The following is a 20,202-nucleotide window of genomic DNA, read 5'->3' on the forward strand; positions in this document are numbered from 1 at the left end:
CCACCCCCCCCCCCCCCCGCTACGTTCCACGCGCGCGCTCTCTCACGCTCTCTCTCTCTTTCTCTCGCTCACTCACTCGTGAGCGACTATCGAGTAGCGTAGAAGCGAGAGAACGTGAGCGTGCGCACCTCAGCGGGAAGAAAGACAGAGATAGAGCTTACGAGCCGCCAGTTTACTTGTGCTGGCTCAACACTTGGCGCACTCTTCTCTAGTCCACGCGCGCCATTGCATCCGCCCGTGTGCGTCTTCTCCGCGCGGCACTTATTCTCAATACGCTCGAGTGCAAGAGAGACGGAGTGCTACAAGCCCGCACTCACAACACATGCACACGTGTACATACCGATGTTGCGTATTTACTGCATAATCCGTAAAGTAACTCATCGAGTGTATCCAGGAATCGTAGGATAAATAAACAAAATTGAATACATTTTCCGTATATCGCGAGCAAAATTTAAGCGTGCACGCGGTTTACAGTGTACAGACGAGTCGCGTTTAGAGTTGAGTTTCATCTATCAATGGATGAGGGCTGGAGGAAGTCACAAAGGTTCCTACCGATTGTACCAGCTGATAGAATCGAATGCTGAGCAAGGATTGGCCATATAACCAGTAGGCTATTGCTTTGGTAGGATAGTTATTCTAACATAATATTTACTCCTAAATGTAGAACTTTATTCAGTTAGGTTTTGTACGACTTTGTGAAGTTAGCCGCAAAAGCGTAAAACTAAGTTCGTTTTTGGAGTTGACTTAACCAATTATTGATGATGTTGAGCTCTGTTAGATTCTCTAATAATCTGAACTAATAATCAAATAGTTAATAAGTATTTAATTATAAATTACATATTAATAGAAATGTCTCTTAATTATGTATAATCCGTGTAAATGTAGAATGGAATATAATGCTATTAAATATTAATATTTGCTGTAATAAATTATTCCATTGTAATAATATTCTATCGACTTTAAGTACATATTTTGATGAAAAATTGCAATTGTAATATAAATACGATTGCAGGTTTATTCGTGTTTAGTCCCCTGTATGTGAAGTAGTTGGGATGTGGGATAAACGAGTGTTATTTCAGGAACCCCGACCTTTGTCGACGAAGCGCCCTCTGCATATACACGACCTAATCTTATTCTGATAAAACTATCGTTTTTATTATAAGAACATTTATGTTATTGTTATTTAATTTCTCTTTTTAATAATCGTTGAATTTTTTGAAATTTTATCATTAGTGTATTCAATTTTACCACTTGACCTTGACTTATAATGAGTGTATTAACCCTTCGTTCGCAAACAATCGGTAGCAACTGACTATAATTGGATCACTACCGATCATTCTTGCAAGATGTCAATAAATAATATTTAGATCCGCATTTTACAGCTATAACTTTGTTGTGCCAAGGAATCATGAATTTTACTATTAATTAATCGCTAAATATACACAAAATTAAAAATTAAATAGTGCATGAAAAATCGATAAGAATTGTCAATGTCAATTTAATAATTTACCATAAATACTTTTCATTTATTTTGAAATATTCTAAAACTAGTAGGGTATATAATATGGACTAGTATAACTACTAAATGTATAGTACTTTTTTCTTCCGAGTTGTACTTTAAATTGAATTATATATATACATTATTTTCTTATATTTTTCGTCCGTTAGTTAATAGATTATGGATTTATAAAAATTTATCTCTCATATATGACTTAATTTTCAATTTCATAAGTAAGTTATGTTTTATATAATCAGCGTTATGCTATATAGTTAAATGCGCTTATTTCTAAATCAGTTTCTAGTCACTTAAGTTTTACTTTTTTGTTGGCCCCGCCCTTCTCCCCATCATAAAGTTAGTTTGACGCACAGTGACCTCTTGAGTACTACTTGAGTACGAAAGATATACCTATGGAAATATTCAATTTAGTCTTTCAACAAAACCTTAATTTTACTTTTATAATTGGTAATTATTGTATTACAAATGTGCATGTTAAAGAATCAAAATCTATGGAAGATTTGATGTAACTACACTTCAGTATAATATCTTAATTTATATTAAAAAATAACTTGGATTTTGAATATATCTTTCATATTCTATTGAATGAATATGCTCAATTTTGTATCAGAGAGTAATATTTTTTTAATAGTTTTTTAAAAACTAAACTGACAAATGTATATAAATTTATTATTTGTTATCAGTGTTAAGAAGCTTACGTTAAACTGGCGTCTTATACAATATACATCTATTATGAGCGTAAACGACCTTTTATTACTTTAATGACATTTTCAATCTATGTTAAAACACATAGAATAAATAATCATTAATAATCTATCTATATATAATATATATTCCTTATATATATAGTGTATAATATAAAATAGTCGCTGTCAAATATTTAAAATGTTTTAAACGGTTATATTGAAAAACCAGGTTTAAAACTGAAATAATCATTTAGATGCATAGGAAATTTATGAAACTCAATTGAAGTTTAAATTCAAGATGTCGGTATGCAAAGGAAGGAACGAGGTATATGTACCTACATGTACAGTATATCTGAAGAAATACTTACTCCTCCATTTAATGTCATATTGACTGCACTACGGTTATTTTATCTTCAATATACTGAACTTCAAATTACTTTTATGCAGTGCAGTTATTACAAATTTAGGAACTTTTGAGGAATAAAAAAAATCGTATAACGTCATTGAAGTTAATAGATTTTTCAGCCTATTATATTGTGGATCTTTATAAATCTGTATAAATCTGTATAAAACTGTAAAGTAAGAAGTTATTTTTCACTGGCAACAAAATCTTATACACTGCTAAAAAGATATTAGTGTCAAATTTGATGTATTTCATTAATTTTCATTAGGTTATTGTATACCTTGAGAATTTCATTTTCAAAACTGCATTTTCTTACCAATGATAGAAAACAGTACATAGGTATTGAAAATATAGATTTTTGTATATAAAACGAGTTTTTTCTAATTTTATTTTTATACGAAAAAACATTAAAATATTGATCTTGATGCCTTCATTAAACTTTCTTGTAAAATAAAAAATGTTGAACAACTATTTCACGATAGTTATTGTAGGTATTATAGATCTGTTTAACAACAGTTACTCAATATTTTTTGATTTTGACATATAACTTTGATGAAGGTATGGGAATGAACAATGAATTCATTTTATTAAAAGTGCATGCATAAACTGAGTAATATATGTAGAAATGATCGGAAAGTGGTTTTGTGCAGTAGAATACGATTATGAAATTAAGATTGATATATCAACGCATTTTATTTAAAGAAAATATATTGTTATAAACCTGCGGTTAGTTGCAATCGCAAACTACACTTTGAAAAATAATTTAAGTAATATAATCGATTAGCACAATACGTTAATTTTTTATCCAAAATATTAAAAAACAAAATTTGAAACTATCAAGATTATAAAATGAGTTCGTTACAAGGAAAAGTAAATTTTGTCCATGGGACCTAACGATCACAATATGGCTGCTACCTCCTCATACAGTGTTTTCTCGTATCAAAACGTGTTCGATCATTGCACTGTACGTTGTAAGTGTTGTGTGCCAAACACGAATAACTATTACATTTTTCCATATAAAAATATAATGTTATTAAAATGTTATTAGAAATAAAAGGCCTAGTTGATTGTACATGATGTTCAAAACTCGTTTAATTTAAAAATAAAAATCAATATGTGTAAAGACCTTTGCAATAAGCGAGTCAGCCAAATGCGTGCGTATATATTCAACATTTATACAGGTTGAGTACCGCTGAATTTACGCGCATGCTCCGACGCGTTTACCGTGTTCGCTGTGTTCGCCTTTCCCCCACTATGTGGCGACAGCTCATATTTTCGAGCTTGAAAAAACCGCAATTCTTTTAACATATGAGTTATATGCGTGTGTATGTGTGTATATATATATATATATATATATATATATATATATATATACACACACACACACACATATAACTCATATGTTAAAAGAATTGCGGTTTTTTCAAGCTCGTAAATTTGTATATTATATTCTAATGATTTTAGATTTTTAACTGTTAATTTTTGCATCTTAGCAAATTATGTAATAGAACTTAACATGCACTTATCAGGTTCGATTAATATGATTCTTGAGAGTCCATAATAGCTAAATAGTTAATGAATTTTGGTTTTAACGATAGTTTTTCAACTTCAAAGTTTTGATAAGTTAAAGCGAGTTTTATTAAAAATTCATTATTGTTTTGATTGTACAGAAAAGTATTTTAACCAATTTATTTCAAATTTGAGACAATTTTGGAGTAAAATGATTTAAAATTAATTTTGATAAAATTTAAATTATTGTTTATAATTCTTATGAAGCAGGTATTAGTATTTTTTAAAGTTTAGAGTAGTGTAAATAAATTGCTTATTATATTTTATTGAACCACATTAAAATAGAAAATAATTTGTAGAAGTTTAAAGAAAACATAATTTGAGTTCTTTAATTGAAAATTGTTTCTTTCTCATTAATAATAATGAATAACATAAAATTTATATTTTTAATAATGGACTTCTAATTGTATTTGTTTTTAAATTGACTTAATTACTAGTAATATTAATTGTTAAGCGTTAGTAATTTCATATATGATAAATGGCCATATATTACAGAAAAAGAAAGAAACGAATTTGTTACATATATAAGTTATCTCTTTCATTATTTAATTCAATTATCAAAACATCATCTCAAATTTTATTTAATAATATTTAATATATATATATATATATATATATATATATATATATATATAAATCAACATCATATATTTTAAAGATTTTAATTGAAAAAATTGAATCATCTTTTTATATAATAATTATTAATTCATATTTTATCATAATCCAGTGCTTGAGTACATAATAAGTTTAAATTAATTTTGAATAATATTTATCTTTGTATAAAATGTATTGAACTATATAATGTAAATTATAATTCATTTTATTATATAATGTAAATTACAAAATTTATAAATGCATGGTGTTTTAACCAAAATAATTTTGGTTATTCACAGAATGCGAACTGTTAATATTGAGCGAAACTAATGGAATCGCTGCAACATTTTTGATGCACCTTTTATGACAATGGATGCAGTTACAATTGAAACACTGCCTACTACTAAGTCATTATTAAGTACAAAAGTACCAGAATCAACTGATATTGCAAAGGAAAAAGATGATGACATTTTGTTTATTGATGAAATTGATGAAGATGATGAGATACGTTTAAGACTTTCGGATGATGAGGAAGTTGAACAAGAAAATACTTTAGAACACACTGAAAATCAGGAAGCAAGCTTACAGCTTAAAAAAGATGGTAAGATTTAAAAATTAATAGCATTAAATAAAATGAGCTGGTTAACCAGTTAGTGTAATTCGTTGACAGTTGTTTGACAAATGAATCATTTTCCTGTAAATAACTCATACACATTATACACACAGGCGATGAAATTATAAAAAGATGTATTTACTGGCAGTAAATTTCTTCAATATAGTTATTCTCACATTTATTTATTTATTTATTTTTTGATATTAATTTTTATATGTACATCTAACTAATTTTTATTTAGTTATGAGTTAACCGATCATTTGTGTACATAAATGTAAATTTAGGAACTTGTTGATAATCAAATAAAACTAATTAGGTCTTATTATTAAAGTTTCTAAAAGAGCATTAGATATATTTTTACATTGAGTAAAATCATAAAGTGCAAAAGTAAAATTTACACTTACCTTTAGTATTATTATAATACTGACCTTAGACATTTTTATTATTGAGTTATGTATATAACATATAACATAAATCCTTAATAATGGAAGCTTCTAAATGTACTAGTATTACTTTAGTAATAATTTTGTTTTACTAATGTAATATCATTTACTCTGTTAAAAGTCAACAAAAAGAACAATTTAAGTATATGAAATTTAGTGTAATGAAATTGATATTATTTTCAATAATTCAATAAGTAATGAAATAATATGTAAATAGTCAGAAAAATAATGAAACCTTTTTTCTGTCGAATAAAGTTTGTTCAAAATACTCAATTCTGTATCATTTATAGAGGACATGGACATTAATGAATTTTATATCACTAATTAGAAGCATTTAATATTTATTACTACGTTTCTTTAAAATAACTAAAGATGCAATGCTATATTATTTAAAAATATATTGAAAAATTTAAATTTCAGATTTTTTATTTTGCCATCTTTTCATTTATTAATCCTTTTACATAATTTTTTCATGTTAATTTATCCATCTATTTTCCACAACAGACACTAGATATAAATAAGGATATTTGATTACATAACTATTTGTCAAATAAATTTTCTTTATACTGAAAATTAAAAGAGAAAATGTATTTGCTATATTTCATAATTGTTATTTCAAAAAAAAAAAAAAAAAATTAGTTATACCAAATTTAATGTTTACGACTTTATTGTTTTCCTATTTCATATTTTAAGAATATTAGTATATTATTAGTTTCTCATAAACTTATTGTTGAATAGATGAAAATTACAATATTAAGAATTATTGTCTATATTGGAATTTTTCATATGATTATTAAAATAACTCCTTACTTCTTTTTTTTTTCTTTTTTCTTTTTTTTCTTCTTTTTTTTTTTTAATAACAATAAGTCATTTTAATCAATTATGATTTTTTATGTTAACAGATCTCGAATTTGATGTACATGTTGCTGTTACTCCTAAGGAAGCAACAAAATCTCATCAAGAGTTAATAATTCGGCAAGACTTACCCGAAACGAATACTGTTGCTTTGATTAAGAATCAAAACATACAAAATAGTTCAAAGAAAAAGTTTTCAAATGAAAGTTGTAATGTAAATGACGAAGAATCAACAATGAGTGGAAGTGAAAAAGCACCACCGTTAACGCAAAATTCTCGCAAGTTTTGGTCTAATAATTTTGATAAAAGATGGAAAGGAATAAATTCACCTAGAGGTCGACAAAATTTTTCTCATCGAAATTCTAATGATTGGTACAATCAACAGTATCAAGAAAAAGACAAATTTAACAACAGAAATAATTTTAATCATCATAACAATCATTTTAATAAATTACGGCATAATATACGAGGAAATTATAACAATAAATCTGGAGGAAATCGTAATAAAGATATACAAAAGGACGAGGCGGAAGAATCATTGAAATCGAAACATAATATACGTACTTTAGAAAACACTAACGATAAAAAGCATTCGATACAGGAAAACGGCATTTCTAATAATGCTCAGTCAAAAAAAAAAGATTCGTCTATTCAGAATTCTAGTATGAAAATGAATGATAAAGAAAGTAAGGTCGCAGAAACAGATTTAAATCCAAAAAAGAATGCACAAAATTCTAACGAAGACGCATCGTGTAATGTTAAAACACACAATGAAAATGATAATAATAGTAATATTGGTATTTTAGTTGATAATGAAATGAAAAATAATGAAAATACAATGGATAATATATTAAATGACAATGAGAATTTATCCGTAACCAAAGACTGTGATGTGTCGATGATTGAATGTGAAAAAGAAAACTGTGAGTCTAAATCAGAAGAAATTAAAAAAAGGAAGGCGAATAAGTGTAATTCCGATATGGCGGACAAGACAACAAATAGTGACACAAACTCTGCATCCAATGATGTGGAATTTGAATCTAAACAAAATTCTGTAGAAAAATATAGTGAGTTATCTAGTGATATACAAATTATAAAAATAGCATCACACGATGAAAATCTTTTAGAAAACAAATCAGAAATTGAAATGGAAATTGATAATAGTAACGAAGATTTATCTACCCATACTGATAAAGATAGTAATAGTGATCAAATCAGGGAATGTGACAATGCCAAAGACATTGTTTTAGAATTAAGTGAGAATAATAATAAGAGTTTAAGTGAAAAATTTGATGCAGAGCAGCAAGCTGATAATATAAATGTATTTAATGATAAAGAATCAAGTGAGGCTGTTGAGACGAATGAAAATACAAATCATTCTTTAGATGATAAATCAATTAGTCAAATGGAAACTTCCGAAATTGAACAAACTGATAGTAAAGAAATTCAAACAACAAATAGTGAAGAAGATAGTAAAATTTTAAATGAAAACATTGAGACTGAATCTTCTTCCATTTTAATATCTTGTATAGATGTGAAGGATTCTGACGCAAATGACATTGATAAAAATGAAAAAAAAAACGAAGAAATATGTTTGTTGGAGAACGATAAAATCAATAGCGATGTAAAAAAGGAAACCGAAGCCGGCAAAATTAAACAAATTTCTAAAAAATCAAAAGATGCTACAGTTATAGAAGGAGAAGAGAAATTAAATTCTACCGGGTCCAATGAGCAAGAAAAACTCAGTGGTCCTATCGAAGAAGTCGACTTGGTTGACGATGAATCAGAAATGGCTGTAGCCGTTATTTCCAACGATATTCAATCGGACACCTTAAAAAACAAAGACGACGTTACAAGCACTACTACAACGGTTAATAAAGACACATCGCAAATAGTTCCTATTAGTAACGAGGATGGCAATAAAGTTGAAGAAAGTAATAAGGATGGACGTGCGGTAGTTCACAAAAGACGACGTAGGAAAAGACTTAGTAACGTTGCTTATTTAGAAATTGCATCAAATGAAATTCAAACAGGTAAATAATACAGTAAATATTTATTAGAAAATATGATTTGCAAATCATGCTTCTTTTAATAATTATAATTAAGAAATAAGATATTGCGGGCACTTGTGTCGTAATAAAAATAAAATTTTTACTACTTTTTTTAATGAAATATTCACTTAGATAATACAATTTCAACGTTTCCATAGTTTTGCATCAATAGTTTAAAAGTAATCAAGTAAATATATTATTAGTTTAAAAATTCACGCAATTGTTTGTATATAAGAAATTTAATTTTAATCATATATAAATTTCATATTTTTTATGAGGGTTTTAATTATTTAGAATTTTTTTTTTTTCTTTTTTAATTTCTTTAATTTCTTGACGATTTTTTCCAATGAACGTGAAAGTATTTTGCCATTAGGTTCTTTGATAAAATTTCGTTTCTACATATAGCATACAATAAGAATATTTATTTTCATTAAATATGTAAACGATAATATGTAAAGTTTCATTTTTATTTTAAATCACTTCACTTTACCTTTTTAATACTTCTTCGATCAAATTTTTACAAATTTATTTGACTTCCTTCAACAAATCTTATGCTATAATCATATAATCATAATATCAAGTACTCGTTTTTATGATAACCCGATGATAAAAGTACGAGGAGTCAATTTTTATCGTATACTTTCTGTAATTTAATTTTCTATCAATAAATCAATAAATTTTCATAAATTAAAAAAAATGATTACACCTTTTAATCATTAGTTATTTTAGAATTTACTACTGCATAAGTATTGTAAAGCAATATGTTGACTGACGTAATTTGGAAGTAAATATTAAATTAATAGTATTTGAATTAGTTATATATAAATGAAAATTTTTTTTCTCTTATTTTTATTTGTTGAAGCACCATTAGTATGTTTAAATCATTTTAAATCATTTAAAATCATTTTCCATTAGCACCACAAGAATTTATTAAATCCTTACTTAAAATTCTAAATAATTATTTTCGAGCTTCTAAACTTTAAAAAAAATTCTGTTTAAAAAATTGACTATTCCAAATTAATATAATTAAAAATCATCGTAAACTTTACTAAATTATATGAAGACAGTAGTAACGCGATAGAAGTAATTACTTGATAAATATTATATGATAAAATTGTAATTAGTATATTTAAGAGAATCAGTAAAATTATAAATTCAATAATAAGTATATTAATATACTTTTTTATTTTGCATTGAGATACGTTGGTTGTGCAGTACATTTTAACTTAAGTGTCGATTCTCCATACAATTAATATTATATTTAATTAATTATATTAGGTAATAAATTAAATAGAAATTATAAAAATTATAGAAAAGATCGGTTACTGCACATTTCACTAGTTAATTTATCAGAATACTTTTTTAAATATAAATAAATATAGTAAAAATTACTATTATTAGTCAAATTCAAGTATATTATTAAATCAAAATTATGTAAAAATTCAAATGTTGAATGAAATCATTATAAAACTTAATAAGTGTATTAATTTATCGAATGTTTATTAATAGTTAATGATATAATTTTTATACGGCTTTTCTGAGGTCAACAAAATGATTACAAATATCAATGATAATGGTTTACTTATTGTTCAAAATAACTAAAAGATACTTTTGCTTCATTTAAATTAGGTTTCGTTGAAGTGTCTTTCAAAGTTATATGTTTATTATTTTTTAAAAAGTTCATGTTCCCTACATTATAATATAGTTTTCTTATTACAGACAATAATACATTTATGATTATTACTAATTAAAAAGAAATTTTTACGTATACGGGTATCAATTATTTTATGAGTACACATAATATTTATTTTTAAATTGGTTTTTGAATGAATTATAAAATTTCGTTCTCTTATGGATGTTAACTATTTGTAATTTCTATATATTATAATATCGTATAAAAATAGATATTTTTACAAAATATATATATATATATATATATATATATATATATAACAATAAATATTGTAATGCGTTTCGAGTAATATCAACGGGGAATGCAATATATGATTAATTTGAAATGAAATTTATCAAAATTGTAAAAATGTATGATGTTTATTTATTCTCTCATATTGAAAATATATAGATCTTTTTTTTTTTTAATAAATAAAAAGAATTTATTACAGTATATAATATTCTCATTACACAATGTATAAAAATAATTACAATTATAAGTTTACGTTCATTTATGTTGCAAATTTTTTAAAATAGCATTCAATTTATTTTACATTTTTAAGAAATATACGAACGACACATTTTAAAGTTATTTAATTTATGTTTATGTCGTTTCTTTTGAAAACTTTTTATGTTACAAATTACTATTTTCAATAGATTAATAGTATTCGAGGAAATTATATATAATCTTTTGATATTTTAATTAAAAAATTTTAATAGTTTAAACGATTAAGAATTGTTGCATTTCAGTACTAGCATGTTGAACATTTAAGCATTTCATAAATAATTAAATAATCGATTGTAGTTTTTACTTTAATCGTCATTATCAATTTGAATTTATTTGTCTAATAATCAGTTACAATGATTATAGTGTAAAATATGTTTAAACTGCAATTATTTTATATTTGAAAGCAACAAATTAGAAAATGATACGATACATTAATGTCGTCAATCGATAAGCAAAATGATCATTATTTTGTATATAAATAATTTTAAAGCAATATCTGGTATATATAAAACATTATTTTTGTAAACGGTAGATGAATTTTTCAACTCGGTGAAAATGTTAATAGAAAATGGTGTGAGACAAAAACGTCGATCAGCTAGAAATGCCGAGGAAATGATACGGAAGGAGATTCTCAAAAATGACGAAGATGATGAAGATTCTAGTGATGAGTCAGGTAAACTTGTACCCGTCAACTATAAAAAGCCCAATTATACGCAATCGTTGTCACCGCCATCATTAAAACGAACTCTTGATGATGCCGACTGTATATCCGAAAGTGTTACCTTGAAAAGGATAAAATCTAGTGGAGATAACTCATCGACAACGATACCACAATCTAATGAAAATAAGGAATATGTTACGAAAAGTAAAGAAAGTATAGCCGAGACGAATGAGCTTGTAAGACAGATATCGCAAGAAGATATTAGAGGAAAATTGAAGAAGTTGAAGCAAGAGGTATTTGAACAAATTTATACATTACAATTAAAAAGCATATAAATATATTATTCTTTATATTGAAATTTACATATGTATGAGTATTGTGTATACATTATAAATAAAAATTATGTAAATATATTTTGTAATTTTTTTTTTTTTTTTTTTTTTTTTCAAATACAAAACACGTCAATGTATTTAAATGTTCAAAATAGTATATTTAAAATTGACGAATAATGCGGTTAAAAATATTTTTATTATTTTCTCTTTTAAGCAAGCTAAGTGAAAAGTTAACCAATCATGAATGCATGATTTTTTTTGTTTTTTGTTTCCATAGGAATTAGAGGCCCTGCTTCTTCAAAAAATCGTGGAATGTATAACGATTCGCGGAGAAATGGGAAAGCTAAGAGAGCAAGCGCGTGTATCGAAGAGAAATCAAGAAGCTACTCGAACCAAGTGCCAACAGCTTCAAAAACAAGTGGAGGGATTCGATATGGTTTTAAAGCGAATAAGTTTTGATAAAAATAGTAATAATGATAAATACGCACCGCCAATAAAAATCAATCGATCTGTTGGTCTACAAGTAAATTTTCTTTCCGTGAGTAATTTTATAAATTTAATAAAATTCTAATTAAATGTATTAATGAATCTCACGCAATTAAACGTATACGTTTCAGGCCTTACTGTATAAAGAAATAGGCCCATGAAAAAAAAATAAAATAAAATAAAAAAAATAATAAAATCAGTCATTTTTAATTAACGTCAATTTAAAATAAGACATTCGTTTTATTAAGATTCTAATCACGAAATTGTAGCTTTATTTAATTTCACGATACTATATACTTAATACTATTTACACACTATAAAGATAATAATAATAATAATAATAATAATAATAATAATAAATTGCGACTTAAAAATGAAATTTTGTTAGTTGTAATAAATTCGTAATATAATTAATTAAATTTCATTCATACTTTACTCAAATAATTATAAATGCATAAAAATTGTAATTATATAATTGTCTTAGGAGCCAAATATAATGTAAATTATGTTAATGTGATATTATGGATATTGTATTCTTAAGCATTGGGGATTGTTATAAAATAAATAATTAATCTCGAAAAGTTGCGTTGTTCTTTGCTTTTCTTAAAACCGCACAATTCCGACACGTAACGATTAATCGCTTTCTCACGAAAAATTAAGAAAAATTATTCTCTTCGTTATCATAATATCCTTCAACGGTTCGAGTGCATCGGCCTGGCCAATTTTGTCACCACATGGCTTTAACAACCACCACCATATGGCTGACAACTGGCGATGTGACCGATGTGTATCTATATTATCTTATACGCATTTCTAAAGTTATCGAGAGCAGATAGTTTACACATTCTTTTGAAAGTTTTTAAAAAGGCTTTATCGTGCCAACTCAGTGTACAAAGATGAGATTAATAAATGAAAAGCGGATATTTGTCTTATATTTTTAACCAATGCGTCCATACGTTTAACCATTCTCGTCGTACAGCGACCGTTTTATCAATGTTCGCTTATGTAACCGTAGAATTTACATCGTACAACGCCTTGCCGAATGCAAATTTTATTTTTAAAAGCTTCAGAATTTCTTTCTCCAACTTTAGTTAAGCTTAGTCTCTTTTAGCCCGAGAGTTCTTTCTTTCTTTTACATTTGTTTTTTGTTTTATTATCAAGTTTCAACATTGCCCTTCGACAACCATAATCCCTCAATTATTTCACAATTATTGGCCAATTAGGATAATCATTCAAACATATAATCCAAACTCAAAACTTTGGCTCTTAAACAAATTAAATTACTATATATCAGCAGCATATTATCTTCTTCACTATGGTTTTACAATTATTTCTTTAAATAATTTTTTTTTTTTAATAATTTGAAACACCATATAATATAATTCGCGTATAGATGTCAAAAAGTTCCTTCTCATATTTTATTTATTAACTTTTTTTTTTAATTAAAATTAAACCAACCAGTAATTAAAATATTAAATAATAATACTTTCCAACGTACGCGCGCCCGCACACGCACACTCACATATTAGTTGGGTTGTATAGCTCAACATTTAAATACTTTTTGCTTAACAGGATCATGGGATTCATAATCTCAAGCAAATTCAAGCGATGAAAACGTCTGCTGGTAACACAAGTACGGCTGTTACGGCAAAGACGACGTTAACCACGACTACACCATCTACCGCGACGATGACAACAGCTCAGGATAATCGTTCGTTAACCCAGAGCCCCAGAAAAATGCTAAAGGTTCGATCACCTCGAAGGCCCGAGACGTCGAGTCCCGCTGTCGCTCCAGGTAGTCCTGGATCGGCCACGAATTCGACAGCTAATAGCAATAATACAACGTCGACAACCCTAGTCATGAGCAAGCCGATGGACCAGAGTCCTAAACGTACAATAACTCTGCAGAATTCAAATAATAATATTGTGCAGTTGATGCCGGCTGGGCAGCAACAGCAAGCCGTTGTCGTGAATTCGAATATTGCTGGGTCGACGACCCGAGCGACGACGAGTCTCTCGGTTCAGAAACCGAATAATACAGTGGCGAACAAGGCGAGCGACCTCATTGATCTTACCGACGAAGAGGATAAGTCCAAAAGTAAGCGCCAAGTTTAGTTTGGTGGGATAAGTAAGGGCCATTTTCTCAAAAAGAAATTAACTTATATACTTTCCATTTTGAATTTCAAATAGAGGTATAATTTTATTCCTATGAGGCTACTAAGAACATTAAAAATGGATATTCGTTGCCTTGTGCTTTAAACTGCTTTTTTTTCTCTTCGTATATTGCGAACGAAAATTTGCCGAAAATTTCTAATTACAACTACGTTTAAAATGTTCAAACCTCTTTATTTGTTTGACAATGCTTTAAAAAAATTCAACGGTTTTAGCTTCAGTGATCTCACCGATAACCACAGGAATAACTACGAGGTTTCCGCGAGTACTTCAAGCTGTCCCAGCAAGTGTCGCACTTAACAATCAAGCCAATCTTAGATTAGTTCAGGGTGGCGGCAACCAAGCCTCTCAAACTGCCATAGTTGTAAGTATTATTTATATATAAATATATAATTTATATATTTATATATACATATCACTAATACGTCACTTCATATCACTATATTTCAATAAGGCATATTAAAGATTGTACTTTTATTTTCAGAATAATATCAATACACCGAGGCTAGCTTATGTTATGCAGAGTGGTGTGCCCACAAGACAATTAGTATTAACAAATTCCAATACGGTAAGTTAACTGTTTTTATCAATTAATTAATAGTAATTTTAATAAGTTTTTTATATTTAAGCATGTGTCTAAATTATAGATAAGACCAGTCACAACTGTTTCGACGCGAAATATTTCAACCATTAGTTATAAACAAGGTATGTTATACAATTTTGGTCAAACCCTTTATATACGTACATGAGATAAATGTAAATTTCAATAACAAATTCTTCAGGGGTGCCGACATTGACAAATGGAACTGTGAGGGTATTAACAGCACAAAACCCTACCACAAACTTGCAGGTAATGACAATAAGATTGTGTTAAATTTTTACGCAATATCAATATTATTGTTTATATGGAATTTTATTATTATAGCATCCAGCGCCATTACCAGAGAGTTCTGTACCGGAATCAAATCCGTCTTGGAAATCACCTCCACCTGCCCCATCGTTGAAAATATCTAAAGTAGCAACAGGTACGTAGTTACATAATATAGTTATATTTACTATTTAATTACTTATACGAAACGCCATTTTCTAATTTAGTATCAGATCATCAGAATCTGTTGAACAAATAAATTTATACAATCAAAAGATTTATACAGTCCGCACTGTGATAAAAATTATAATTATTGCATAGTATTACTACAACAAATTACTACATTAAATCATACGAAGAAATTAATTTGCAATGTAAAAGAAAAGTGAAACAATATACGAGATTGTACATAAAATTAGATATTTCAGTTCTAATATTATATACAAGTAATGTGATTTATAGTAAGGAAGATTAAAATGTATGTCAAATACTATTTTTAAAAGCATCAATGCATATATTTGTTTAGAAGAAGAAAAAAAAATTAAACTAATAAGGAATTTATAGCTGTTGATATGTGAATTATAATATTAATGATATAATTTTAACACCTACCTTGAAAGTCTAAATAAAAAGTGGTTTAAGCAAAGAATAGCAGAATATAACGAGTAACATTTTATAAATAAAATGTAAATTTTTAGATTCAACAAATTTTTGAAACACAATTTTTATGTACATACTTTTGCAATTTTAGGCATTGTTTTATCATGGAACATGTCTTTATCGGATAAATTTGCGGAAATCGTTAGTTATCAATTATATGCTTATCAAGAGGTCGCAGGAACGTCCCCTAGTGCGTCCCTTTGGAAGAAAGTCGGTGATGTGAGAGCGTTGCCACTGCCAATGGCTTGCACTTTAACGCAGGTATTTTACTCTTGTGCTATTTATTTTATATATTCATTAACAATATTTAAAAAGCACTAAAATTTTAACAAAATTTTTTTTAACACACGTTTCTATGTCGTTTTTTCGTAAAATACATTACAAATACAATTTATAAAATGTAGAAATTTCCTGTATTTGGTTTGCTTAAAATTTGTTGACAATTGCTTTATTTATAAAATAAACAAAATATACTTTTATATTAAATATATCATGGAATATTATTGAATTGTTCATTGACCATAATTCATAAAATGTGAATTCTTTTGAATATTCTTATGAAGATTTTTGGAATTATTTTACATTTATTTTTGACAAATATACCTTGATAGAATATATATATATATATATATATATATACTTTCATAAAGCCACATTTGATTTCATCTTTTGAAGAGTACCTTCATCAAATTCAATTTATTTATTTATTTTTGTTTTTATGAATACCTACATATCACAATAAACTGAAACACACAATAAATACACGAGGTAAACTAATATTAATCAATATTTATTCTATATTAATTACGATTGATAAATTTAATATCAAAATGAAAGAACAATAGTTTAAATTCATTTTTACAATAATTAAGTAAATGTAGATGAAATTTATGATAAATTTTTTGCCTATTCGACTAGAAATTTAATAATATTTTTACATTCACAGAACTATCATTAAATGATGGACAAAACGCAAGTGAAAGACATTGATTTGTAACATATTTTAAAAATAAACAATTCATGAATTATATTATTATATATTTCTAACGTTTAAAATTTTAGTGCCTTTGCTATATACGCTTCAAAATAATTAATATTGTTAATTATTTTATTTTTAGTTTACCGAAGGAAATAATTACTATTTTGCTGTTAGAGCTGTTGATATACATTCAAGATTTGGACAATACAGCAAACCTGGAAACATTTCTCTTTAAAAAACAAAACAAAAAAAAGCTAGTAATTACTGCTGTAACAAAGTAAAATGTTCTTGCTCGTTGTTTTTCGTTACTTTAGACATCTATTAATATTAATTTTAATACGCGTTTAAATACGAAAGATCTACTTTTAATACATTTTCTGTAATATAATGATTCTCGAATTAGATAAAATGGACTTAAAAGTTTTACTGTGTTTTATATACGTACAAATATAGTGTAAAGATACTCACAATTTTAAATAGGTTTCGACGGTTACCGAATTTTGATTTGTAAAACTTTTTATATACTTTGTTTTACAAAAAAAAAAAAAAAAAAAAAAAAAAAAAAAAAAGTTCTATAAAATCTGAATTTAAAAGTTTCTTTTTTCAATATTATCTCTTTAATTTTACATTTGTTTTCAACGGCATCGTTAAATAATTCGAAATTTATTTCAACGTTAACTAATTTATATAGCGTTGTTAAAATTAAAATGCATAAACTACAATTTATAATTATGATATGTTTCAAACAAATTCAAATTAAATTATAAATGCCTGCACTGTCTTCATATTATTTAATATTAAAAAAAAAAAAGTTGCATGCAATAGTAAAATTTATTCTGTGTTTACTACTTTAATTATTATTTTATTTTATCTATTTGTTATTATTTGTAAGCTCTTATTTATTTGTTATGCGAATAATGTAAAAAGTGAGCTGTGAGAATGGGCTTCAATATCGTCAAAATGAGAATTTCAAATTATTCTCCATGAAGTTAAAGTTATGAAGTAAAAAAAAAAAAGGAATAAACTTCTGTACAGACATTTTGCATGAATTTATATGAAAAAGTAAATTGTAATTCGATTAGTTAAATTATATAATGATAGCATTTTCATATTTTCTCCTAAACCGATTGTATGTATATTATAAAATTAAAATTAAGAAAACATGAGTAAGTTTTGTAAATAAATGGAGAACTAGTGAATTAATAATTTTCTAGAGTCATTTTGTATATGATTTGTCTAATATTAATAACAAAAATTAAAAATACATAAATGTTTTAAAGACACATATATATGTTGTTAATATTATATTAAAATATTAAATGTAATTGGTGATAAGAAAGGTTAAAAGAATTAATATATTTAAAAATTATCTTTGCTTTTACAACAATTCATTCATATAATTTTTATTTATATTTTAACATTCTTTCGTTATATGTATAATTATTAATTTTTTATAATTTATTTTGCGGTACTATACAAAACTAAGGCAAACAAATGGTTCGATAGGTATTATTTACAATTCGAACTATTACATCATATAATTACATATGACAGAATTCTGTCTATTTTTAAATGATACTTTTCGACCAAAATTTACAAATTTAATAGTCTTTCTGCTTTATTATACATGACGATATAAATATACCAATTTCTCGCAAAAAAAATTGCAAATGATTGTAACTAACAATACATAATTGGTAATTTTTAGGTAGCTAATGTTTTCAATTTTCAGGCATGTTTGGCACTATACGAAATGTTAGTTACTCTGATAATGTAATTTTAAAAAATATTTATAAATATTCTTTATTTCTCTTTCTTTTCATAAATCATTTTCTTTATGTATAACATTACTCTTTTATTATCTAATTATCAATGACTAGGATAGTTTATATTTCGTCTTTTAATTATTATTATTATTTTTTTTTCTGTAATAGAAATTTAAATTGGTCATTTATAATTTAAATTGCCATAAGATTTAGATTTATAATTTGAATTAAGCTTAAATTTCTATTATTATCTTATTTGTTATACCTATATTTGGTATGACAATGATAAAAGTATTCAATTTAAACTGTAGACCTAAATAAGAATTTGTGAGAAAATTTTTTCTTTGGCTAAGAATAAACTTTCATTATAAAAATAATTTACAATATTGTAAATTCGAAATTAAAAAAATTTTTCACACCTTTTATTTCGTGTTAACTTCAAATCGAAGATATATATTTTATACATATCGACAAATTTAATATAATTAATTACGACTACAAAATTTAATAGTCTTAAAATTAAATTGAATAGTATTATACAAGTAATTGAAATCCACGATAACTGCCACCGAGTTGATTGATTATTTACTGTTTAAACAGTTTTAACGTACATCAACAAAAATAAGATAGAAGCTATTATTTGTCAAGATTAGTATATAATATTATGATTACTAGGACGTAAAAAAAATAAGATGTAAAATATGATGGCTTCTTACAAATTTAAGAGGTTTTTTGTACCGAATAATGAATCTTAGGGATCTAAAATTAAGTATTATTTTTTAAACAAATAATTAATCTGACATTTAGTATTCTTAAATCTGCAAGATTCATCATTAATATGTACATTATTTCAATATCTTCTGGTGTCTTGAATTAATATTTTGCTTGTAAGTACATTTACAGAAATAATTCATAATTTTGTATGTCGGACTAACAATAGTTTTCATTTATTTATATTTCCAGTCAAAAATAAATTAAGTACCCTTAAATTAAAACATTATTAAATTCTTTTTAGTACCTTTATTCATTAAGTTTGACGAATATTAATAGTGTTTAAACTTATCTTTTTCAATAACTTCTAACTATCTAATTTAATACTCAGCTTAGTTCATAGTTTCTTTTACTAAATTAAGAAATGTAATATTTTATATTATTTAAAAGTCTCATCTGCCTTTATCTAATAATCTATACATTTTTATTTAACACTTATTTATAATGGTGTGGTGTGAGCACCTGGAGTGCCTCACTTAAAATATGAAACTCGTTTTATTATATAATTGATCATAACAAATTTAGCTAAGGTAATATTAACAAATATTTTATATTGAGTTGAAAATTAAAAATAAAATCGATAAAAATCAAATCAAAG

The 20,202-nt window shown here is 26.1% G+C and overlaps 1 protein-coding gene across 1 annotated transcript; it reads left to right on the top strand.

The window, feature by feature from the left end:
• Nucleotides 1-214: 214 nt before the first annotated feature.
• wde (Fibronectin-III type domain-containing protein windei) lies at nucleotides 215-17,304 on the top strand. The gene is made up of 13 exons (XM_011506244.1): nucleotides 215-622; nucleotides 5,068-5,369; nucleotides 6,727-8,712; nucleotides 11,442-11,863; nucleotides 12,180-12,440; nucleotides 13,961-14,486; nucleotides 14,776-14,924; nucleotides 15,045-15,128; nucleotides 15,208-15,265; nucleotides 15,343-15,410; nucleotides 15,486-15,585; nucleotides 16,180-16,349; nucleotides 17,207-17,304. Exons 2-13 carry the CDS (start codon nucleotides 5,132-5,134, stop codon nucleotides 17,300-17,302), a joined length of 4,158 nt encoding a protein of 1,385 aa, XP_011504546.1. The 5' UTR covers nucleotides 215-622; nucleotides 5,068-5,131; the 3' UTR covers nucleotides 17,303-17,304.
• The last annotated feature ends 2,898 nt before the right edge of the window (nucleotides 17,305-20,202 follow it).

Source organism: Ceratosolen solmsi, unplaced genomic scaffold (genome assembly GCF_000503995.2).
Source record: "Ceratosolen solmsi marchali unplaced genomic scaffold, CerSol_1.0 scaffold7, whole genome shotgun sequence".
In the NCBI taxonomy this organism is placed as follows: domain Eukaryota; kingdom Metazoa; phylum Arthropoda; class Insecta; order Hymenoptera; family Agaonidae; genus Ceratosolen; species Ceratosolen solmsi.